The 25,798-nt window shown below is 31.9% G+C and overlaps 2 protein-coding genes across 2 annotated transcripts; both read right to left on the reverse strand.

The window, feature by feature from the left end:
• Window positions 1–289: 289 nt before the first annotated feature.
• LOC139894108 (uncharacterized) lies at window positions 290–3,647 on the reverse strand. Its single transcript, XM_071877313.1, has 6 exons — window positions 3,418–3,647; window positions 2,694–2,933; window positions 2,347–2,458; window positions 1,723–1,897; window positions 859–1,099; window positions 290–751 (listed from the first exon to the last, which is right to left on the reverse strand). The coding sequence occupies exons 1-6, from the start codon at window positions 3,599–3,601 to the stop codon at window positions 462–464; spliced, it is 1,242 nt and encodes a 413-aa protein (XP_071733414.1). The 5' UTR covers window positions 3,602–3,647; the 3' UTR covers window positions 290–461.
• Window positions 3,648–5,824: 2,177 nt separating this feature from the next.
• LOC139894109 (uncharacterized) lies at window positions 5,825–8,164 on the reverse strand. The gene is made up of 2 exons (XM_071877314.1): window positions 8,108–8,164; window positions 5,825–6,326 (listed from the first exon to the last, which is right to left on the reverse strand). Exon 2 carries the CDS (start codon window positions 6,275–6,277, stop codon window positions 5,972–5,974), a length of 306 nt encoding a protein of 101 aa, XP_071733415.1. The 5' UTR covers window positions 6,278–6,326; window positions 8,108–8,164; the 3' UTR covers window positions 5,825–5,971.
• Between the last annotated feature and the right edge of the window lie 17,634 nt (window positions 8,165–25,798).

Consider the following 25,798-nt stretch of genomic DNA (forward strand, 5'->3'; position numbering starts at 1 on the left):
GTCGATTCTTCACCATCGGGGAACTGCGTGGGTGATACTTGATTTTATATATTTTTTTTGTTATTCTATTTTCTTATCGGTCCACTTCATTTTTTCTCTCACCAAAATTTTGAACCAAGGACGCCCCGAACGACGCCCCACTTTAATCAATTTCAATGTCCATTTTCGACCTTGAAATGGACACCGGAAATAAACATGGACACTGACACCTCGTGCTCTAACACCCTTAGTCATGATGCTTTATATGTTATTAGAAGTGCAGTTGCATTGCATCTGCTTAAAACTAGTGAACAATATAAACAGTTCCCATTACATTTCAAAGATACTGTATTGTATTTATTCACACGCAATATTAGAAAAAACGTACTTCAACACGATCCATACAGCAACAGTCGAAAAGGCAATCAAATACATACATATTACCAACAACCTCCAACAGTGTTATTCTTTACTAATTTGGCTTAAAATTCCCTATCAGGAAATAGGTGAGGGGCGACCATTGACCAGATGAACAAACCTGCAGTGGCCCACGAAGTTATGATACGGACCCACACTGACGGCCACCCAACATCAACCAACCTGCCACTCTCCCCAACCGAAGTTGACCACCCTGTAAGAAGCATTGCAGAGTACATGCTGGCAAGGGAGAAGATAATGTGGAAGAAAGAATACGAATACGAAACAGGCTTATTGTTTTCCTTCTCTTCATGCTCGTCTCTTTTGTCCAATGGTAGCAATGGTTTTTCACCACCTGAAATACACAAACACAAGTTTAACTTAACTTCTTGTAATAATCATAATAATTAATACAGTAACTAATTATGGATACATGGATTGATCATGGGTTATGATCTTAACCTGCACGAGGTGAGTCTGGAGGGGAAAGCAAAGTTGTAGAAGATCCCGCTCGAACAGCAGAGTAAACAACTGAAAGGACAGTTGTGAGTAACCCGACAGTAAGTGTGCCAGTGTTAACGGCTTTCGAATGTTTGTGGAGCCCATTGCAAGCGTAATCACGTGGTTCACTTGCAAGTCCACTATAGCAAAGATACATGCAGTACAAAGAAATAACAGATGCTGGCAAAATGCTCCCGCTTACCTAATGCAAATCAATAGATTTTAAAAGTGAAAATTACTAAATTCAAATGGAAGAGTACAAATTAGCCATGTGGGGTGTCTACAAATAGGTGGTGGCAAATGGGCTAAAATTATGGGTCAAAATAGGTTCAGTCAAAACGAGTAATTTATAGATAGGCCATAACCCAAATCAACCTACATCAACCTTTACTCTGACTTTTTAAGAAGATAGGTTCAGGCTGACCCGATAAACCTCTTGTCTGACTTTTTAAACTATTAAACAAAACAAATAGTATAAGTTGACTTGGAAGATAGTAGTGTCGGCTTTAAAGATGCTCTTAGGGGACTTTCGAAATGTTTTAGCCATTTTATTTTATTCAAATTAAGAATATTGACCACTTATAGTTAGAGCATAATCCAAATCAACCTACAACATAACTCAAATCACCTTTTATGTAAGGTAATGTGTCCATATTGACACGTCTAGAATCTAGCCATAATGTTCAAAAGTAATAAAGAATTTATCATAGCACTATAACTTTCTAACCTAGCGTTTTTTAAAAGTTGTACTCGTAGTAATTAGTGACTAGTACGTGAACGGAAACTCGATTTTGACAAGAGATAAAAAGGGATTTAGAAACTTACTGTAGGATGCAGTGTGATAATAGCAAACACGAACACAAGAATGAGAGTCATTACAATAAAGAATGTATTGAGGCCACAGTCCTGTCCAGATGGATTAAACAAATAGAACAAAAGTCCAGAGAACGAGAACGTTGCCACATAACACACAAGTGACACGACCAGCAAGGCTGCATACCTGCATCATATTTAGAATATATTATACAAATAAAACAGATCGACTCGAGTGAACAACATAACTTGTTTAATTTTCTTCATAAGATTTATATTATATATATTGATATAGACATATACATTATTTCAAAAAAATTATCAAGAAATGTTATGATTGCAAAAAATAAACAAAATTTTAGATACAAAATGATGGGGCATCATTACAATATAGTGAGAGAAAGAAGAGTGAGAAGAAGTAAACCAAATGATGATGACAAATCATTTAAAGAAGAAATTATTTAGAGCCATTCGGCCCATTTCCTTTTAAACTGCTTACTTTTCTTACAGTTTGACCCGTTAGAGGTAAGACATAACATGAATAAACCCGTTTATAAGTAATTGGATCAAAATTGCCACCCCCACATGATAGGTTTGGAAATGTGTATCCTTAATAAGGAAATGGATAGAACTTACCAAAACTGCTCATCATAGGCAACCCATTTATCATTCCAACTATGGACAAAGTCCAACAAGAGCACAACTTGGACAAGGAGAAATAACCCAGAGCCAATTTTCGAAGTCGACTCTGCATTCACAAATGGCATATGGTTGAGTTATTCAAATGTAATGCGTCATACATATTGAGTGCAAACAAGGATTATGCCGTACTAAGAGCACGTCGAATTTCATATCACCAAGATATACATAAAGAAAACAGCATTAAGATTATACTGTAAATATTCAGATGAAATTGCCATATGGATAGCAGAAAAGAGAAAAACGAATGTCACAAAAAAAATCTAGATAAGAGAAAGGCTTACCATAAAAGCTGATGATCCCATTTGGGACGAAAAACATAAGGATAACCAGAAGACACCAGCAAATGACTTTCATCATCCATCCACCATGGTGCAAACTATCACGTGGGTCTTTTTGGTTTTTCACCCCAACCATTAAAAGAGAAAGAATCGAGAAAAACAAGAAGTTCCCTAAACTAACTCGCAACACAGCATCAGTCTCAAACCACTCCCTATCAGGTGTTTCATAAAAGTGATTAATCCCTGCATCAATAGCGAAAAACAAATATATCAGCTTGCCATATATAGCATACGATTATCTTTTGACGAATATTTTCATAAGAGAATGCAACAATGATTCAACACATGTGTAACTTCTTACGGTTTATGCATACTAGTAAGAGACCTAGAGGTGGCAACTTCAACCCCTTTATAAGTAAACGGGCCATATAAAAGTACTAATAATAGAAAAGAAAAAGAAAAAAAAAACCCTGAAAGTAATCCATACGTTTAACGCACACAACCTCCTACTAGCCCAAAGTGTATTTTTAATGAATACTAACCGTTATCCAACCTGTCCATTTTCCCACCTCCAATACTTGTGTACAAGTTCCATAACCATTATTAGTTGTAATAGATGGTATACATTTCTTTTGGCATAATGCAAGTACAAATAGTACCTTGGCCAAAGTCCAAACATTAACAAAGAAGAGATCTTTTGATATCGATTAAGGGAAAAGGCTCTTACATGGGATTTTTTCCATGAGTGGTGCAGCAACTTCTCTAAGAATCCAAGCAACAATCAGAGAAAGAGCAAAGAGACCACAGTATGCAATACGAGCAGAGCGACGACTAATCCCCGACACCACCGTTTGGCATGCACTGCATGCGCATGATGCGCAGCAAGAAGCCAGGCAACCAGCTGCCCACATCTTTCTCTATCTGCTTTACCAGTTACTAATATGCACTACAACCTGAAATTCAGCACCAAATACCATAACAATTGGTCCGCATAACTAACCTAAACAACAATCAAATGTTGATTCATAATTGAAAGGACCTCAACGATGCACAAATATATCTCATACATGAGTCAAAGCAACAAAAAAAAACTATCTTATTATCAGAAATTGGTATCCACCGAAACAAAAACTCAACATCAAGCATGAATAATGCTAATCATCACAAAAAATATACACCAAACGATACACATCCACTAAGCAATAAAAAGGCTCTTTTGTATAAAATTTAAACTCAATTTTCAATTGAATTTACTGTTTGGAAATACAAACCTATAGACATATAAACTACTAATTAATTGTAGCTTTATTGTTTGACCACAATTATGTGGCCCTAAACTTTTAAGCAGCAACCGTTAACATATTATTATAACTATAAAGCATATGTACACAAAAAATCGTACATATAACGAGAATTTTATCTACTGATACCATGATTACGATATGCCCTAAATAACAAAAAGTCAAAACCCTAAAAAACTAACAATTTTAATCAGAACGTGCAAAATAGAATAGATACATATATATGATTTGGTGTTGAAGATTAAAGTGATACCAATTGCGATCGAATGAAGAACAGCGATGAATGTAAACTTGTGATGATGATCGGAAGAGAATACGATATAGCTTTGACAAGGGCTTTTGGGGGTGTTTGGGATGGCTTAATTTGTTAGAAAGATCATATATGAAAGGACAAAAAGTAAAAGGGGTGAAACTGCAGTTTTGAAACATTTGAAGGGTCTTTTTATAATTAAGATTTTCCGCGTAATACGCATTATCAGTTTTTTTTTTTTTTTTTCTTATAATAATTCACAAATCAAATTATCAAGTGTATCGAAAAGGTTTACTTTTTTAGTTGTTTGGTCTCTTGCGCTACTCAATTCTAAGTTTCTAACAAATTATAATTTGAATGGAATTTATCGTAAAGTTTATAGTTACGGAGTACGAAGTATTATTTAAGTTATGGGTCAATATTTTGTTTACTTAGGTGCTTATTTTAATTTTGAAATTGAATGAATATTGATAGAAGAATATTCATTTGAGTCCATAAATTAATTTGAGATTCAAGGGATCAATGAGAGTGCGACATGTGTCGCGAAAATCACATGTGATTGGAAAAAAAAATAAAAAAAATTTCAAAAAAAATATTTTTTACTTTTTTTTCGAAAATTTTGTTTAATTTTTTTTTTTTATTTTACAATCACATGTGATTTACTTGCAGAATCACATATGATTAAATTGTACAATCACATGTGATTGAATTTACCATGCATAATCACATGTGATTGAGTTTACAATCACATGTGATTGACATGCATAATCACATATGATTTTAAAAAAAAAAAAAAATTCGAAAAAAAAATTTCAAAAAAAAATATTTCGATTTTTTTTTTTCCAATCACATGTGATTTTCGCGTCACATGTCGCGTTCTTATTGGTCCCTTTGTTTTCAAGCAAATTTATGGATACAATTAATTACAACTCTATTGATAGAATATAATTTAACACTTTTCTAAAACATAACTTTTAAAAATGTCATTTTACAAATATAAATTAGCTGATAAATTCACATATCAATTATATTTTGTAAACTTTCAAAAATATTTATGTTAATTTATTATAGCAAAATGATATTCTAATCATATATTTGGCTCAATTTTATTGTTCTGATATACATATACATGATCTAATCGGATTGCCCTCTAATAAACAAGGCCTAACTGCATCACCCATAACCGTTTTGAACATTTTCATTAGCCATCACAAGATGCACCTACACGAAGAGGACAAACATGCCGATCTTCCGGAAACCTGTCTCGCTGGTTTGAAAACAACTTTTAGCGTACACTTTTTTTCATATATATAAGTGATAAGTGGTGATACATAACACTTGGATCAGATTCTAGGTTTATCGTGCAAAAATAATCGATGAATTAACATCTCAAACCTCATAACAATAAACAATGGCAGTACAGAACATATATAACAATACACAAATCTCAAAATAACATTACATGGCTTATGAAAACTAATTCCCTCAGAGCAGTTATGAATTACTATAATCAATCAACACTGTACCCTCAACTATATTACGTTCACAATATAACCAATAAATAAATAAAAAGAAAGCAAGGCTAGATGTAACAGAGAATACACTGTAATTTCACACATTTTTCTACTACAAATTACTAAATTGGTTTAACCAAATTTCTTGTATTTTGGTAAAACTATAAAGTTCTCCAGTCACTAACTTGGTTAGGGAACTGTAGAGTTGTTCAATCACTAAAGAATCTTCATTTTTCCTTTTGAGACTGATTGTTTTACATGTTGGGCATGACACAACGCCTTTTGGGTCCCAGACAAACCAGAACAGGTGTCATCTTCACCCAGAGTTACTGCAAAGTAAAGATAAACGGTGCACAAAAAAGCGAGAAGTGCAAGTGCCGTTAGCAGAAAACGGTGGCGCTTAACTACTGTAGAGAAGTTGCCCAATTCATCGCTTTTTGAGTATTGCTTTTTGAATGACGATGATGAAAATGCCGTCTGTGGCCTTCTGTGGGGTGAATTTATAATGCCGTCTATAACCATGGCGTAAAGCAACTGGGAATTTGATAGCAACGACACCTAGAATTGATCCCTAGTTTAAACAAGTTGACAAGTATGAAGGTTATTAAGTTGAAGTTTAAATGATTATGGTAGAGATGGGTTTTAACCCATTTAGTTATAGGTACGAGTGTATGACTGGGAATTTTTAGCTTTAAATGGTTAAACATAAATTTAGCTAGAAAGCAAACAGGGCAAAGGGGCTGCAACAAGACCTAAATCGGGTTTTTAATCAGATTATTATAGTACCATAACCTCTTGTAATCTTATTCGACTCACTAACATTGTATACACAACAATATTTTTGGTCAAACATATTTGTTAGAAAGCAAACGGGTATAATTTGTCAAAATTTGCTAAACTGTAATACAGCAACAATACCCAATACCGTCAAGTAAGCCTTTGCCAAATTGTCATATTAATGCACAAAATGTGAAAATAATATAATAAAAAATAAAAACAGATAATTGTAACACGATAGCTACTTGTAATCATGATCGAACTACCGAAAGACTGAGATATACAAAATAAATTTTAAGCATATGTTTTAGGCCAACCCGAAGTTTAGAACCGTTACCAAAATTTTAAATTTGTGTAAACTGCCAATACTGCCACATATAAAGTAGGAACTAAATTTGGTTTGATTTCAACCCAATAACTTCAATTAAGGTCATCTTGATACTTCAACCAAATAAAAATCTTTAATAAGTTGCAATCAAGTATAAGGCACCTAGAATGCAACTAGACGATAGTCATCTTTAAAAATATAAAACATAACTTAAAACATAGAATGTATATGAAAATCGAGAAAGTAAACGCATTACATGGCTAGAAAGTAGATCAACAAAGGTGTGCAGCACGAAATAATGATAATGAAGCTACTACAGTAGTCCAGTTAGGTATACTCCAAGCTAAGCTAACGTTTTAGTATCATTTTCGTTACATGTTTCGCTTTTAAAATTACCGAAGTATCCCTGATTTTAATGAAAATGATCATTTAATTCTGATTCTTGAAGCTACTTGAGTCACATATCTAGATACAACAAAGTACTTGACTCCTGCTCAACTCTTACTATACACATATAGACACACTTTGATCCTACAAATTATATAACTTTGACCACAAGCAAACAACAATATGCTATAATCAACAAGGCACAAGGGTAATTTCATCAAACATGGTTAAATTGTGACATGTAGGTGCACCATCATATGTATACATACCAATGATCCAAATAGCTAACTTCATAAATTGTGACATGTATGTAAATGTTAATTTACATACATTAATAATAGTATATAAAAGTTTTTTTTTTAACAGGAAAACAAAAATATAATTAAAAGCCAAATCGGCAAACCAAAACAACAATGTGCAGCCCAACAGGCCCACCAGACAACAAATACACGACCAAAAAAGGCAAAACCTAGCCTAAACAAACTAGGCTAACTTTAAGACACCATTCTCCCATTTAATATACTCCTATCAAAGGACCAAGATCTCATTTTAGTTTTTTTTTTTTTTTTTTTTTTTTTTATAATCCAAAACAAAGAGTAGTTTGCAAATAAAACTAGCTCCATAAGCATTTATAAGCACAAATCAAACCAATAATTACAAATCAAAATCATTGCAGCAGTGAAAATCATGTACTCTTTATTGAACATCAAATTGATTTCAACCAGATCCATGAAAAAATAGATCTACAAAAATACTCGAATACCACAATGCAAATCACACAAGATGTGAGTATGATTTTTTTTATTATCAAAAATTGAAAATAAAATAGAATAAAGGGAGAAAAAAAGAAAAGAACGTACCAGAATTGAGAGAAAAATGGCTCCTAAGACAACAGATGGCGATAATTTATTTAAGAAGTTAAAAATAAATAAATAGGAATAGAAATAGTAAATGAGGAAGCGCGTAATTGCAGGCAGAATAAATGAGCAGAGAAACACCGAAAGAGAGCCCCCCTGTCAAGTGGGTTTGGACCAGGGTTTGTTTTTTTTTTTTTTGAAAAGCAAGTTAATATTATAAATCAACACAGGAGTATTACAATAGTTTGGGCCCTATTTCAGCCCACTTGAGTACAGATACACACGAAGTTAAGCAGTTTGTGAGTAAGCAAACATGCAGACTATACAAAACAGAAATACACGATTAAGATAAATTGAGGTACACGCTCGGATTGCATAGCCAAGAGTGCCAATCAATCTTCTTCTTTTTAATTCTCTTTGAAATCCATTCGAAAGACTTGTTTTGAATTTCATTTAGAGAAGCCGGAACGGTACACGATTTATCGCGAAAGACTTTGTTGTTCCGATTTTTCCAAATGAAATACGCACACACCCATTCGACCGCTTGCCATATTTTTTTCCCGAGTGATGACATGGAGACCGAAGCATTGCCTTTGAGGATTTCGTTGGAACTAAAGTTTGAGAAATTACCGAAACCCCACCATTCGAATACACGTTTCCAAACCGCCATTGAATGTTTACAAAAGATTAGTGAATGATCAACCGTCTCTAAATCGTCGTCGCATAACGGGCACCGAACGCTGTGTAAGTCAATGCCCCTTTTGTCGAGCTCGATTCTAACCGGTAGTCGTTTTTTGTTAACCCGCCACACGAAGATCTCTAATTTTTTTGGAATCAAATTGTTCCGTAAAGTCTCTTGCGGATTGGAGTTCCTAGCAGATCCTTGCTCCTCGATGATAGCTGCAAGATGTTTAACCGTGAATAGTCCCGAAGATGACAGTGACCACGACCAACAATCTGTTTTACCCTTGTCGAATTTGCATGTTGAGATAATCTGTTCAAGGTCTTCTAATTCTGATCTCGTACGACCCGATGGCTCCCTGACCCAGTCGAACTTTGCTAAGCAGCTTGTTACATCAACCTCTACGCGATCCTTTATTCGAGCATCCTTGCACCTTTCTAACCTGTACAATCTAGGAAAACGCTGACTTAACTTGACCCCTTCGAACCAGACATCATCCCAAAATAGCGTTGAAGACCCATCATTCACAATCTTGATAAAAGAAGCTCTAAAAGGAATGTCCATCGACTCCAAAGTATTTCCTACCACAATAATGTTATGCCACGTACCAGAAGATTGGGATCGGAAGGAATTTCCCCCCAAACCCGAACCCCCGTCCGGGCCATGAATACTACGGATAATTTTGGACCAAAGGGAATTGGTTTCGGTTATAAACCTCCACCACCATTTTCCCAACAAAGCAAGATTTTTACCATTAAGAGAACCCAAGTTTAACCCCCCATTCCCATAAGGAGAAATAACATCGTCCCATTTTACCCAAGCCAATTTAGACCCCGAATCGGACCCGCCCCAAAAAAACGCACGCCTCACTTTCTCAAGTAAATTTAACACACATTGGGGAGCACGAAAAAGCGAGAAGAAATACAAGGGAAGACTATTTAGAACCGATTTGATAAGTGTAACCCGTCCTCCAAAAGACAACGTCCGCATTCTCCAATCCGACAATCTAGCTTTTATCTTATCAATCACCACTTCCCATTCTTTTCCTTTGTTCATCCTTGCACCAATGGGGATCCCGAGATAAGTGAAGGGGAATTTCCCGACTTGACAATCAATACGTTTAGCAACATGGTTCAAATCATTAAGCCCGACACCAACACCATAAAGGAAGCTTTTATGAAAATTGACTTTCAAGCCGGATGCCAATTCAAAGCATTTAAGTAATTTTTGTAGATTGTACACATTCTGATTACTCCATTCCCCAATAAAGATAGTGTCATCGGCGTATTGTAGATGTGAGATCAACACTTTATCCTTACCTATCTCGACCCCCTTGAAACCACCCTTTTCAATTGCGGACTTTGTCATGATATTCAATCCCTCGGCCGCAAGAATAAAAAGAAAAGGGGACAGTGGATCGCCTTGACGTATCCCCCTTCCTAGCGAGAACTCCTTTGTAGGAGAACCGTTTACGAGGATTGAGATAGATGCCGATTTCATGCAAGCTAAAATCCATTCCCTCCATTTGTTACGAAATCCCATGCTTTTCATAACTTCCATCAGAAAATCCCAATTTATGCAATCGAACGCTTTCTCGAAGTCCACCTTGAAGACAAAACTTTTCTGTTTCGTAGACTTTAAATAATCAATGGATTCGTTAACGATTAGCGCACCGTCTAAAATGAATCTGCCTTTTAGGAAGGCACTCTGCTCGGGCCCCACTAGGCGAGGGACAACTTTTCGAAGCCTATTCGAGAGCATTTTGGCAATTATTTTATAATAACTGCCGATTAAACTGATCGGACGGAAGTCTCTTAGTCCCGTTGGTGAGATCTTTTTTGGAATTAGCGTTACAAAAGATGCATTACACCCCTTCGAAAATTCAGCGTTTCCCCAGAACCATTCAATAGCTTCTATAAGCTCAACTTTAATTATATCCCAAAACTTTTTGAAAAAACGCATGTTAAAACCGTCCGGCCCCGGCGCCTTGGTGCTACCGCATTCTAAAATAGCCTCCTGGATTTCTTTCGCACTAAAAGGTAGTTCGAGGGATTCTGCTTCTACATCCGAAAGGGTAGGGTAATTGAGCTCATCGAGGCACGGTCTGTCCAGGTTTGTACTCGCAAACACACGCTTGAAGTGTTCCAAAATCTCTGTTTTGATGTCCCCCGGATTGACATTCCAAGTACCGTTTATATGCAGCCCTCTTATGTTACTCTGATTATTCTTCCTTTTTATTGTCGAATGAAAGTACTTGGAATTTTCGTCGCCTTCTAGTATCCATCTCACTCGTGCTTTTTGTTGTAACATACTTACCTTAATTGCTTCTTTTTCCAGCCATAACTTACGGGTGTCTGACCACAACTTTTTTTCGCTCTCACTTAACAGCCCACCTTCGGCCTTTATTTCCAGGTTGTTTGCTGTGCATTTTAGTACTTCAATCTCACCATCTATATTTCCAGGTTGGACCAGGGTTTGTTTGAGGTGCCAGCCACTCAACAAGATCTTTCGTCGCGGCTTTGACTTCCCAATTAAATAAAATAATAAAAATAAATAAATTTATATTTATGGAGTGGTTGGAATTTGGATTAAGCCTTTTATTTTCCTAATTTTCTAAACGTTCAAGTATAGGGGTGTGTTTTGAGAAGTAGGAGTCGGAGCTGAAAACTTATAGCTAGATTTAAAACTGCAGTTTATTTTTTTAACGAGAAGTTTTTTTTTTTTTTTTTTTTTTTTTTTTTTTTTTTTTTTTGTAAGTGTTTGATAAGGTAGTTGAAGCTAGAACTTATAATTGTGAATTGACTTAGAGCACATGGAGTCTACAACGTCGGTGCTAGTCAATCTCACCGACACTGACAGTATGGACACCACCCCACCATCGATTAAAGTCGATCTCGCCGTTAGTACTCAAAAGTCGTGAGGTCGATGCTGAAACTTGATTTTATGTATATATATTTTTAAATTATTCTATTTTCTTATTGTTCCACGTCATATTCGACATCAAAATGGACATCGAACGACACCCAACTTTAATCAATTTTAAGGTCCATTTTCGACTTTGAAATGGACACCGAAAAATAGACACGGACACATCGTGCTCTGAAAAAGATTCAATTATAAAATGTAAAATAAATAATAAAGGGTATTTTAGGTAATTCTCTTATCATGCGACGTAGTAGGATAAAATTGGATTTTTAACTAGTGAGACCAATGAATAGTGTTGGGTGACACCGTTAAAATAAATCATCTAGTAGAATTTTTTTTGAATTTTTAACCAGTAACACCAGTAATTACAATTCTTAAATGCGCCACTGATCATAAGCTCTACTTTTTGTAGAAGCTAGTTTTAAGAGCTTAAAATTCTACAGTTTATTTTTTCTACAATCTCTAATTTTCATTATCTAACGAATACAACTTATGACTTGTAATTTAATAAAATTATAAATTCAAACTTTCATAAGCTTCTAAAAATTAGTCATCAAACGCACCTTAAATAATGATTAATAATTATTAAGTGTAGATTTCTCCCTTCGTCCCAAATCTATTGTTCTCAGACAAAAAACATATAGTTTAAGAAAAAGTACCTGACACATGTACTTTTCTGTTAACTTTTCAGTTTTACCCTTTACTTTTTACCTATCTTTTTGTCTTACATGTATAAATTAGGGACACAAAAAAAAATTTATCACATTATTTTTTTTCATTTATGAAAATAAACAATTAATTTGAAATATCTAAAAAAAGGAATACTTGACATTAGATTTGAAACGAAGGGAATATCCCTTCCCTTCCCTTCCCACTTCTTATTATTAAAAGAGGAGCTAAAATAAGTAATAAATTTTTGTAATCAAACTTCATGACCATTAGATCTAAAACAAATTATCATTAGAGCCGTTGATCTACTTTGTGAAATTAATATTACGTAATTTTTTTCCAACAAGAATGACAAGGACATTACTACCCCTAAACTCTTTTTACCTTTTGACCTGGTTAACGAAAATTACATATTATTTCTTTTTTTTACGTAATTTAAATCACGTTAACAGTTTATAATCAACGACATTTTAGTGATGAATTTCTATTTCTAATGAATACATTTTTTATTGCATTTATTTAGGAATATTGATTACTAATCATTTTGGATTATAGAAAAAATCCTAATTTATATTTGGAAAACATTAATCAAATCAACATATATCTCCAATCTTCATTTTCAACTGACTCCTTCAATCTCGCAGAAAATCTCTAACATAATTACTTATCATAAATTGCAACACATTCAATCAATTCATTGAAAATCGAACCCTCCATAACTATATGCTTTGGATTAAGGATTTGATTAGGAATCATTTCAAGTTGAACAAATACCCCGTCTCTAACTACAAAGATGAAAAAATCGTAAAGAATGAAATCTTTGGTGACGAGGATGAAGAAGAGAATGAAGACTACGAAGGATCTCATTGACGAAATATTTGGTCGATACTTGAACATTTTGAGGTATTTGAAACGTATAATTACATAATATAATAATTTTACAATAATGTTTCAGCATTATAGGCGACATGATTTTGAGTTATGTTACCTGTGTGTGGTAAATGGATTGGGATTCTACCCATTTTTTTATTGATGTACCAATTATGAGTTCGAAATTTTCTTATATTATCAGTCAAATTACATGACTCTTATGTTTATCTTCCTTGAAGACGAATTTCAAGGTTTATCCACTATGTATCGTGTTTATGATATGCAAGGTTATGACTATTTGTTAAGCACTTGAAAGTATTTCTTTTTCATGAACAATTATGATTTTCCTTCTCTTTCTGAATGTATTCATTGTAGCTAAATTGCTCACTCAATCCAGTTTGGGCCCTTCAGTTAGCAGCAAAGTAAGTTCCAACGCTTAAGCTTTTATGTCGTTATTTTTTCCTTAATATGATATCATCTTAATAGGATTATTGTAGTTAGTTTTCTAGATAATAACTATATATGTGTGGGTGTTTATTCTTGGTTAATAATCGGCTTGAAATTCTACATGATTCCTGTTTGCGATGATGAAAAAATGACGGACAGTAATAGAGTATTTTGGGCAGAATTGATGATAATTGCAGATTCGTGAATACATGGTATGAAGTTATGTTGTTAGGTTGAACAAGTCCTAAACTCGAAATGAATTATATTGTTTGGATCTATTGTAGGGATTGATATGCGTATTGCAGCATTTAAAGCTCAATTCGTTATGGCCTTTTCAATATCAATTGTAGGTTCATATCGATATAATTTTGATGATAATTTATAATAGATATATATCAATTTATTAAGGATTTTATAATTCCCAAAACTTTGTGGGTATCCGAATCAGTTAGATCATCTCAAGCTTTGTATTATCTTTTGATCTTTGAAACTAATGAGGTCATTTGTTTAATGACCTGTCCTAATCCATCAGGACGAATACATTACATTTGGTTACATCGCGAGGTACTTAACCTCTATATGATACATTTTACAAACATTGCATTCGTTTTTAAAAGACAAACTTTCATTTCATCGAAAGTTGACGGCATGCATACCATTCCATAATATATCCAACTATAATTGACTTAATAATAATCTTGATGAACTCAACGACTCGAATGCAACGTCTTTTGAAATATGTCATGAATGACTCCAAGTAATATCTCTAAAATGAGCAAATGCACAGCGAAAGATTTCTTTCATACCTGAGAATAAATATGCTTTCAAGTGTCAACCAAAAGGTTGGTGAATTCATTAGTTTATCATAAATAATCATTTTTCAATAATATAATAGACCACAAGATACTCATAATTAGAAAACAATCTGTGCAGGTCTATTCCTGCTGTAAAATCATTCATATGAAGAATACCGGAACCTTTCAAACAACTCACCAACGGTAGCTAATGCGTAGTGCAATGACAAAATCATCTCACCGTGGTAGTTAATACAATATAATTCTTACAACAGGGGCTAATGCGTACGCAATGCAAAATCATCCCTCCGAGGGTAGCTGAAACGGGGGCTAATGCGTACGCAATGCAAAATCATCCCTTCGTTACCAACTACAAAGTCGACTATAATACAATACAATACAATACATCGGTAGCTAACGCGTAGTGCAATGACGAAATCATCTCACCGATGGTAGTTAAAACGGTAGCTAACGCGTAGTGCAATGACGAAATCATCTCACCTTTACTAACTACTAAATCGAACCATATCGGTAGCTAACGCGTAGTGCAATGACGAAATCATCTTACCGATGGTCGATAATACAATCTTTATAAAAATCGAACCTCTGAATCCAAATAATTCTATCATAGAATGTAGTTTTGAATATTTGTGTCTATTTCGTCAAACGTTTTGAAATGCCCCGTCCTAATCCATCTGGACGAAGTCTTCAATAGTTGGTCCCATTGCGAGGTTCTGACCTCTATATGCCATGAATAACTCCATGTAATATGAGCAAATGCACAGCGAAAGATTTCTTTCATACCTGAGAATAAACATGCTTTAAAGTGTCAACCAAAAGGTTGGTGAGTTCATAAGTTTATCATAAACAATAAAAATTCATCATTTTGATAGACCACAAGATTTAAATGCTGCATGGTACAAATGGACCCGAATCCTATACCCACCTGTAATGTACATGCGATATCTTTTAAATACAGTACACCTTTCTTGTGTACGAAACTATTTTTCATAAATCTTAGTAACCGTACACATATCTCGTGCACAAAATAACATACACATAACCTGTGTATAAAATCATTCTCTCGATACATAACATTCATATCAATTGGTGGCAATTATCATGTCCACATAATTCAATGGTGGCAATTATCATGTCCACATAATTCAATGGTGGCAATTATCATGTCCACATAATTCAACAATAATCCGCAGAACTTCTGTCTGCATAATAATTCATTCGAGGAATGTTTTGCTTGTGTCTATCTCGTCAAACATTTATAAAAGCATTTCATGTATTCGCAGTTCAAAACATATTTCAAGAGCATTTAATAAAGCAGTTGTAAAAACAGCGCATGTATTCTCAGTCCCAAAAAATGTAAAGAGTAAAAGGGAATCAAATGAACTCACACATATAAATATTGTAAAACAGTTAATAAAGCATTTGCATGTATTCTCAGCCCAAAAATGTAAAGAGTAAAAGGGAGCAAATGAAACTCACCATACTGTATTTTGTAGTAAAAATACATATGACGACATTGAACAAAAGTAGGGTTGGTCTCGGATTCACGAACCTATATCATTTGTATATATATTAACACACATAATTGTAGTCAACCGAATTTATATATTATATCTTAAATTATATATCTTATATATTTAATTTGTATATTTATTTAAAATAATTAATATTTAGATAGTTTTATATATATATATATGTGATTAGTATTATGTTGAAAATTATTAATTTATTATATGTAAATATTTATATAATTAGTGTTAATACGTTTATTCTATAATTTTATGTAATACTAATATATTATGTATCAAATATATTTTATGTATCTACTATTTCTTAGATAAATAATGTTAATAATAATAATAATAATAATAATAACGATAATAATAATAATAATAAGTAAATGAATAAATAAATAACTACCTCACAGGAGTAGTCCTTAAAAATGCCCAACTCCGGTAAAAATGCCCAACTCCGGGTTTGAACCCGCGACGTCCCGCTAACCCGATAACAACCTAAACCATTGCTTCATTTGTTTCGTTCTTGAATTACTTAGCACGCTTAATCATTTAACCCATATTAATTGTCTATCATCTTCCTAGTAATAATCTAATCACCATATATCACGACATCATTATCATCATTTAACATCGCCATAGCGTATCATAATCATATTATCGTTAAACATATGCATCATCATTCGATCAAGATAACCCAATCCTATCCCTCGTCATAACCTCATCATCATCGTCGCTTAATTAATATATGTGTTTTGATCGAATAAGAAAACAGAAGAATTGATGGGTTTGCAAATGTGAACCATGTATGATTCGGCCCAACAGACCTGGCAGTCCATTAGTGATCTGTACGCCCATAAAATCGATATTCTAATTCTATTATGGAAGTTCACCGGCTGCTATTTTTTATGGATATCTTAACAAAATTCGGTACACACAAAAGAACAAACACCACAAGTGGCTATTGTCTCCTCATGCATCAAATGCTTCTCGAAAAATAAAAAAAAAATTAATCGTATGTCACCCATTTGATCGACTGGCCCTTCAATTTAACAATTGCCCCACTAGGCTAAAGTGAATACAATATGTCATTATCCTATCATCATCATGCGTTCGTCTGGATTATATCTAATATATGAGAATCAGACACCCAATATATAAAATATGTTTATATATATCGGAAATGTATAATGCCACTTGGTTGGCCACAATAAAGATATGAAACAAACATATGTTGCCAACAAAAGAATCCTATGTGCATCGACTAACTCCATTACGTGGCCCCAAAAATACTAATTTGGTTTCCTATTCTTTCCATTAAACAATAAGTGGAGTTATCCACATGAAGATGTCGGCCAGCTTATATATATAAAAATAAAACGCGTGCCATTCAAGAACATAAATACGAGAGTGGTTGAGTGTTGAGGTATGTCTCATTGAAACAGAAAAAAAATATATTGGAAGGAAGAGAAACAAAATAGAAGAGTAATGGGTGATTGTTTGTGGTGTTGAAGATGGTGGTTAATAGTGGTACTGGTGCCGTGTGGATTATGGTGGTGGTTCTAGAAAACAAAAGCAAGCAAGATAAGTTAATTGTTTGGTGATTGTAACAGCAGAAGATCGAGCCAAAATTAGTTGTATGTCTATGGGTGCTGTTGAGCAAGAGAAGAGAAGTTGTTGGTTTCTCTTCGATTAAAATGGCTGTAAAGAAAACGGTTATATGGGTGTCGGTTATGGTGATGGAATTTAAGTGATGGAGAGTGGTTTGGTGAGGATTTGAAACGGAAACAAGCAGTGGCAACAATAAGGGTAGCAGCTGCAATCACTGATTTTTTTGGTTGGTGGTTTTGTGTTGACAAGAAGACAATGAAGAAGAGAAAATAACTCAAGAACAGAGGTCATAGGAGTTTTCTTTACTTTTCTGTTTTCAATTTGATAAGATAAAAGCTGTAAAGGGTTCTTGGGGTTGATAAGTGATATTGTAAGGTCAATTGATATAACTTACAGCTGGAATCGATTTGGTTTTGTAACATAATTGAATCGACAAACAATGTTCACTCAAGCAGGAATAAATGGTTTTGATTTGTACTGATTTTTGTTTGTTCATGACTAAATGGATTATTGTACTAATTTCAGACATCAAAACAAATTGAGATACTGTTTGATAGATATGTGTAACAGAATTGAATCCAAAAGAAGATCGTGCAAGTAGTTTATACAATTATTATTAATAATTAATAATTATAATTATATTAATAATAATCTAAATACAATTAATAATAATAATACTAATCATAAAAATGATGATAACAATTAAATTATGTTATTTTCTAATAATCACAATTACAATAATGATAATAATAATGTCATATATATATATATATATATATATATATATATATATATATATATATATATATATATATATATATATATATATATATATATATATATATATATTAATAACAACTTAATTATTTCTTCCTTATTTTACATATTTAATTTTAATGTTTAAATTATATTTTACTACTTCAAATTATTATATATATTATATATATATATATATATATATATATATATATATATATATATATATATATATATATTTATTTATTTATTTATTTAAAAACAATTGTTCGTGAATCGTCGGGAATAGTCAAAGGTCAGATGATTTCATAAAATAGTTCAAGCATTTTGAAATTCAGTTAAATAGACTTTGCTTATTGTGTCGGAATCATAATAAGATCAAGTTTAAATTTAGTCGAAAATTTCCGGGTCGTCACACGTTTATAGAAGCAGTTCATGTATTCTCAGTTCAAAAATATATCTCAAAAGCATTTAGGAAACAGTTATAAAAACAGCGCATGTATTCTCAGTCCCAAAAATGTAAAGAGTAAAAGAGAATCAAATGAAACTCACCTATTGTATTTTATAGTAAAAATACATATGACGAAACTGAACAATGCAGGGTTGGCCTCCGATTCACTAACCTATATCATTTGTATTTATATTAAAACAAATAATCATAATCAAACAAGTGTATATCTATTATTTTATGTATTAAGATTAATGTTCTTATATATATAATTTTATTAATACTTACTTTACATTATGATACTTATTTCATATTTAATTTATGTTACTAGTTAAAACGAAATCTTATGTAGTATTAGTATACTTTATTTAGTAAATATATCTGTATTTTTATATATATATATATCTATATATATATATATCATTTGTTTTGTAAAATTATCAATTGTAGTAATACTAGTTTAAGGATAATAATAATACTGATAATAGTAATTTTAGTAAAAATGGTAATTCTATTAATAATGATAAAGTAAAAATAATAGTTTTAGCAAAAATAGCATAAAAATAATAGTTTTAGCAAAAATAGCATTTTCAATAGTAATGGTAAGTTTAATAATAATTATCGTTTTAAATAGAAATTTTTAGTGTTCATAATTAATAATACTAAAATTAATGTTAAAGGGTACTCCTAATATACTAATATTAATGATAATGATACTTAAATTAATAATAATAATAATCATAATAACTACTAAATAATACCAATAATAATCCTAATCATGTTAAAAATAATAATGCATACATTAACAATAATAATTATAATTACAATCATAATAATAATAAAACTAATAATAATAATAATAATAATAATAATAATAATAATAATAATAATAAATTGATAATGGAACTACCTTTAAAGTCTCAAAAAAATAACAAACCGCCCAAGCCGGGACTCGAACCCGAGACCACTCGCTTGAACATTCAACACCCTAACCAACCCATCTGCTTTGTTTTTCTGATTCTATCTCAGTTTAAATATATATAACTGTATAGTTAACTTGTTTTTCTTCATCTTCATAACCACATCGACCCAGTATCAAACGAACATGAAAATCAATTATCTAATTGTTTTTAGGACTTTCCACCAAAGTATAATCGAACCATAACAGTTCTTGAATTAATTGAAAACAAAAATAACAAATTTAAAACAGTTTCCTGCTGTTCGCGATGTAAAAAAAAAACTCAATAATTGATTTTGAAATCTAGCATGTTTTGGGTTGTAATTACAACACGAATTATACTCTAAATCTTCATTAGAAACTTTCTGAATACTTAGTTGATCCTAAAACATCATGTTGAAGTCGAATTTTGCGATGAACACATATTTTGACATTTTCAAATTAAACTTAACTTCAAAAATTAGAAGCCGATAGGAAGAGTGGAGTTTTGAAACTTTTCAGATAGTTGGAATGAAAGATTTCTAACGATACTGCATCAACACATTTTGAAATACATTTCGAATTTAAGCAACTTGGAAATTAAAGCAAGAACAGAGGTAGCGTGTAATTATATTGAAATTTAATTTGATTTTTGCTGTTCTAAACCGTATTGCACCTACTGATTATTATAAAGAGACTAATAGATATGATTACAGCTCAATTCACTAAATTTCCATTTGTTTTGTAGTTGGATTTGTCGACATAAATCTTTGATCCCGTACAGAATTATAATAAGAAAAATTAAAAGGGAATTTGATAGCTAGTAGATTTTGGATATATATGTAACTGAATTTGGATCCTTCTGAATTTGAAATCTTATAGTACTGATTCTAAAGATAGAATCCAAAATCTCCTACAGATTGATAATGATATAGAACATATTACATATTTATTTATTTTTATTTATATATAAACCGTATTTATATTTATATATATAAACCGTATTTGTTTATTCGTTTATATGTATACATGTACTCTGTATATGTCAGTATAATATATCTGTATATCTGTATCTCTAATTATATATATTCTACATATTAAAGAAACATAATATTTATTAATAATACAACATTAATATTTAACATTAATATTAATAACAATAAAGAAACTAATACTAATAACAATAATAATAATAATAATAATAATAATAATAATAATAATAATAATAATAAAAATAGATATAATAATAATATTAATGATATTATTATTACAATAAAAATAATAAGTATAATGATAATCATAACCTTAAATGGTAATTTTATTAATTAGATTAACAATAATACTTTTAGTAATCATAATAATAACTAATATTATAATTGTACTAATAACAATGATATTAATAATGACAACAAATAATACTAATAGTATTAATAATAATATATCAGTATATCAAACCTGATATTAATATTAATGATTATATTAATGGTGAAAGTAATAATATTTATATAACAACTATATTTTAACTTGTTATTAAATTTAATTTATTAATATTACATATCATTTATTATGTAATACTTATATATTAAGTAATAGCATATTTGAGTAATTAATATTTACATATTTTATATATAGTATAATATACATATAATGTACATATTTCATATATGTTTATATAGATTTATTTTAATAACAACCTTATTATCTTGTATATTATTTTACATATTTTGATTTTAATGTTTCAATTATGTTTAATTATTATGTATATTTACTTTCATATTTATTTATTTATTTAAATACATATTTAATTACATTCAATTATTCGTGAATCGTCGGAAGCGGTCGAAGGTCAAATGTATATATATGAACACAGTTCCAAGTTTTTAAGATTCAGTTTAACAGACTTTGCTTATTGTGTTGAAATCATATAAAGATTAAGTTTAAATTCTATCAGAAATTTCCGGGTCGTCACAGTACCTACCCGTTAAAGAAATTTCGTCCCGAAATTTGAGTGGAGTTGTCATAATTAACAATAAATATGTTTTTATGACGCATACGAGATATAAATTAGAATTTTTATCATCAGTGAGTAATATGGACCAGATAATTTATTTATGTGAAAAGTACGAGTGAAGCTATCACAAAAGAGTGAAATGAGTAAATAGTGTTTCGTCAAATCTTTTGACGTAGATATGGTTGATTTTCAGAATTCAAGGGATTTAGTGAAAATTTTCTCAATAAGATTCGATTCTTCGATAATTAAAGAAATTAATATTTTCTTTTCTTAAATGCAATAATATGTCTCGATTGTTCGGTCTAACTTTTCAAATTACCAGAAGTCACGAGAAAAGATAGAACTATCAGGAAGATACCTTCTTGATATGTTTAGAGATTATATAGAATGTAAGAGTCGTGTAATATGGCACATCATGACGGTATAGTCTGTGAATCATCACGTTCCATTAGAAACTCAGCATGACTTACTGTAATATAATCACGTTGATCAAGTGTCATTATATTATACTAACTCATGCATCAATTTCCAACACTATTTCAAAATCATTCATAATTCAAACTCGAATTTTTAAAGAAATTTAGAAACTAAAGTAGTTTCCTTTATGATGTAATATAGATAGCACGAAAAGATAAATAATTTCGGACGATAATATTTATGAAAATATCTTCAGAAATATGGAGAATATTTATAATGAAAGGTACGATGATATCTTATCATTTCTAATATCGATGGATGATGATGAATATTGTCCGCAAGGGTTTAGAGTCAGGAGCAATGTATTCGTTAATGACTTCAGCAGATACAGAATCATTGGATTCTTTGAAGGCGGGTTTAGTCCTTGTGATTTGTCCATAGCCTCCTTCATGGTTTGCTCAATTCATTTTTCAGTATCAAAACTTTTGAGCTTTTTCAATATGTCGCAGTTTTTTGCTGTTTCATCAGCTTTTTCAGAACTCAGAGATCTGAATTCGTAAGTTAGAGTGCTTTTCAGATATTCAGAGATTCCGATTTGAAAATCATCAGTCCAGAAGATATACGTTATATATAGGTATATAACTGTTGACGTAGGAACGCTGCGAAATTCGAGAATTAATGATTAATGCTTCCCGATATTTGGTATGGTAACGTATATATCAAAGTTATAATAAGATTGATTCGAACGAAAAGTCAAAGTTGATTTGATGGAGCTGTGACAAAATTGGCTACTTTAGAAAGGGATTGCAAAGTTATTTTCGGTAATAACAACGCCAAAGGAGCTAGCACAGATACGTGTTAAACGTTTATTCAGTTTCCGAGAGTTTTTCGGGTGCATAACTATATGCATAAATCTTTCCTTCCGTAGATGAAGTGCGGTTGGTTCATCCTCTCGATTGAGGTGTTTTCAAGAATCATGAAAGGTCTGAACGCAGATTGTAATCGTTAAGATACAAATGAAGTTTAAGATGAAATCAAGTGGCAAACTTGAAGAATTGTTTAGTTTCATATGTCATAATTAATATTTTAATTCATTTTAATTGTCCAATATTGATAGTCCACAGTTGATAGTTCACAGTTAACAGTTTAATAATTCATATATAGTTTAATATATAATATTCGAATTAATTAATACGTATCGTGACCCGTGTACATGTCTCAGACTCGATCACAACTCAAAGTATATATATTATTATAGAATCAACCTCAACCCTGTATAGCTAACTCGAACATTACTGCATATAGAGTGTCTATGGTAATTCCAAATAATATATATAGATGCGTCGATATGATATGTCAAAACCTTGTATACGTGTCCCGATATTTAAAGTGTGTAAAATAAATAACAGAAATCAAATGACGATAAATAAATTGCGATAAATAAAATGTAATCAGTTAGCTAGGAACAGTTAGCTAGGAACAGTTAGCGTGGATTCTTAACAAAATTCTCATAGTTAATTTGTTTGTTTCTAACAATTTTTATTTTGTTCAATGTTTTCTTCATTATGCCACTTGTTGGATTCTGATAAGTCAAAATTCAAATATGAAATTGAATAAAAATGGTTATTCTGCGGTGAACGGATACGTATATCGGTGGTTGTAAATAGGATAGTAAATGACTGTTGAATTAGATTTGAAAGAATGTACAGTGTACTTATTAATGTGAAATCTAAATATTCCTCGGGTATTACCTACCCGTTAAAATATTTTCACCATTAACAGTTTGTACAAAAGAATTTTTAATTACAATCTTTATGAAAATATATATCACATATATTTTCTTCAGATGTAATCATGAATTTAATGAGTTAATAAGATATTAATCTTATTTGATTTACCGTTAGAACGAGAATATATAATCTTTAAGACTTTAGAGATTACATAATCATCATGTAGAACGAAGATAATCGATGTAGATTGATATGTAGAACAAGATAAAGTAGATGGAACGATAGGTAGAACGAATATTACGCTCGCGGTACAGATGGTGATGTCGAGGCTGGTGATGTGGATGTTGCTGTCGGTGGTACAAGTGCTGTTGGTGCTGAGGTTGGTGATGATGTTGGTGTAATAAGTATAGCTTGTAAATCACGCACCATTCTTGTCAGGGTTTCTATCCTACCCTCTATCATTTCTATCCACCCACTCATCTAATTCGATAAATCATGATTATCAATTCGAAGTTCCCTAACTTCTTCTAATATTCCCCTTCGATTGGTATTCGAAAGTAGAGGTTGAATATTTTCTGAGATCGCAGTAATGCGTCCTTCGAGGTGGAAAATTTTGTCAAGAAGGGTGAAAACAGTGTTGCGTATAGGTTCACCGGTGAGTACATCGTTTTCCCCGATGTTAGGAGGTAAATTTGGTTCACGATAGGGTTCGCCTTCTTCATTCCTCCATCGAGTGAGTAAGTCTCGGACCCACCCCCATTTCCTCTAGAAAGAAAAATAGCTAAACGGTGGAGACACTTCAGGTTCATTTACTTTGGAGTCTACTTCAATATACATTTCGAAATTGCTTCTGGAACTAATGGAATCCAAACTAGGTGTAGGATCCATCTCTTACGATCAGTTAAAGGATTTTGATATGAAATGATTTTCGGATATCGAATGAGATTCTGATTATATAGAATATCTATATATGGTACAGGAGATCCCGTTGATTACGGAGGAAATTAAGGAAACGTGTCAGACAAGGTCTAATGTGATTGGATATGAATTTGTCTGTACACTATCTATGCAATAATTGCAATAAAACGTGTCGAGACTTTAAGGATGATAATCAAATAATTTTTCGACACTAAATGATAAGCAAAACTTTTGACATGCAGACACTGTCGAAGTCCAGACCCACTAATGCATCTAAACAACTATCAGTTAGACACACTAATGCAAGACCTGGTTCGCTAAGACCACCGCTCTGATACCAACTTTAATTCAGTTGGGGACACCATGTGACAACCCGGAAATTTTCAACCAAATTTAAACTTTATCTTTATATTATTCCGACACGATAAGCAAAGTTTGTTAAGTTAAATCACAAGAATTTTAAATTGTGTTCATACATTCATTATAACCTCGACCAAATTCCGACGATTCACGAACCGTTATATATAAATAAATATGTATATATATGTATATATATATTATAACTTGAGAATATTAATAAAGTATTAAACGTATAATACTTTACATGAACGTATTTGTTTCAATATGTTTATCGATGGAATTAGAAGATAATATCAAATGATTGATTTATCAGATACATTATGATATGATTACGGGTCTATGTTATGAGGTCCACTGTGATTTAAGAAATCTATTCTTTTTGACAACATTCGGAAAATGGTAAAGTGATTTATAAGTAAGAACGTGAAGTGTAAATAACTTAGATGTTGGATATCGACAAGTTAAGTAACTCGACATTTTTCATTAAGATGATTTCATACGTTTATTTAACCTTTGAACTTTATCCCATGCTTCACCAACAAACTGTAATTTAAAAACTTGAAACCTATTATGAATATATATGA

This window comes from Rutidosis leptorrhynchoides, chromosome 2 (genome assembly GCF_046630445.1).
Source record: "Rutidosis leptorrhynchoides isolate AG116_Rl617_1_P2 chromosome 2, CSIRO_AGI_Rlap_v1, whole genome shotgun sequence".
Taxonomy (NCBI): Eukaryota; Viridiplantae; Streptophyta; class Magnoliopsida; order Asterales; family Asteraceae; genus Rutidosis; species Rutidosis leptorrhynchoides.

Coding starts and splice junctions, on each gene's coding strand:
- LOC139894108 (XM_071877313.1), bottom strand. CDS start 3,601: ATGTGGGCAGCTGGTTGCCTGGCTTCTTGCTGCGCATCATGCGCATGC. Junction 2,459..2,693: donor TGGGATCATCAGCTTTTATG/GTAAGCCTTTCT, acceptor TTGTGAATGCAG/AGTCGACTTCGAAAATTGGC. Junction 1,100..1,722: donor TTATCACACTGCATCCTACA/GTAAGTTTCTAA, acceptor GATTTGCATTAG/GTAAGCGGGAGCATTTTGCC.
- LOC139894109 (XM_071877314.1), bottom strand. CDS start 6,277: ATGGTTATAGACGGCATTATAAATTCACCCCACAGAAGGCCACAGACG.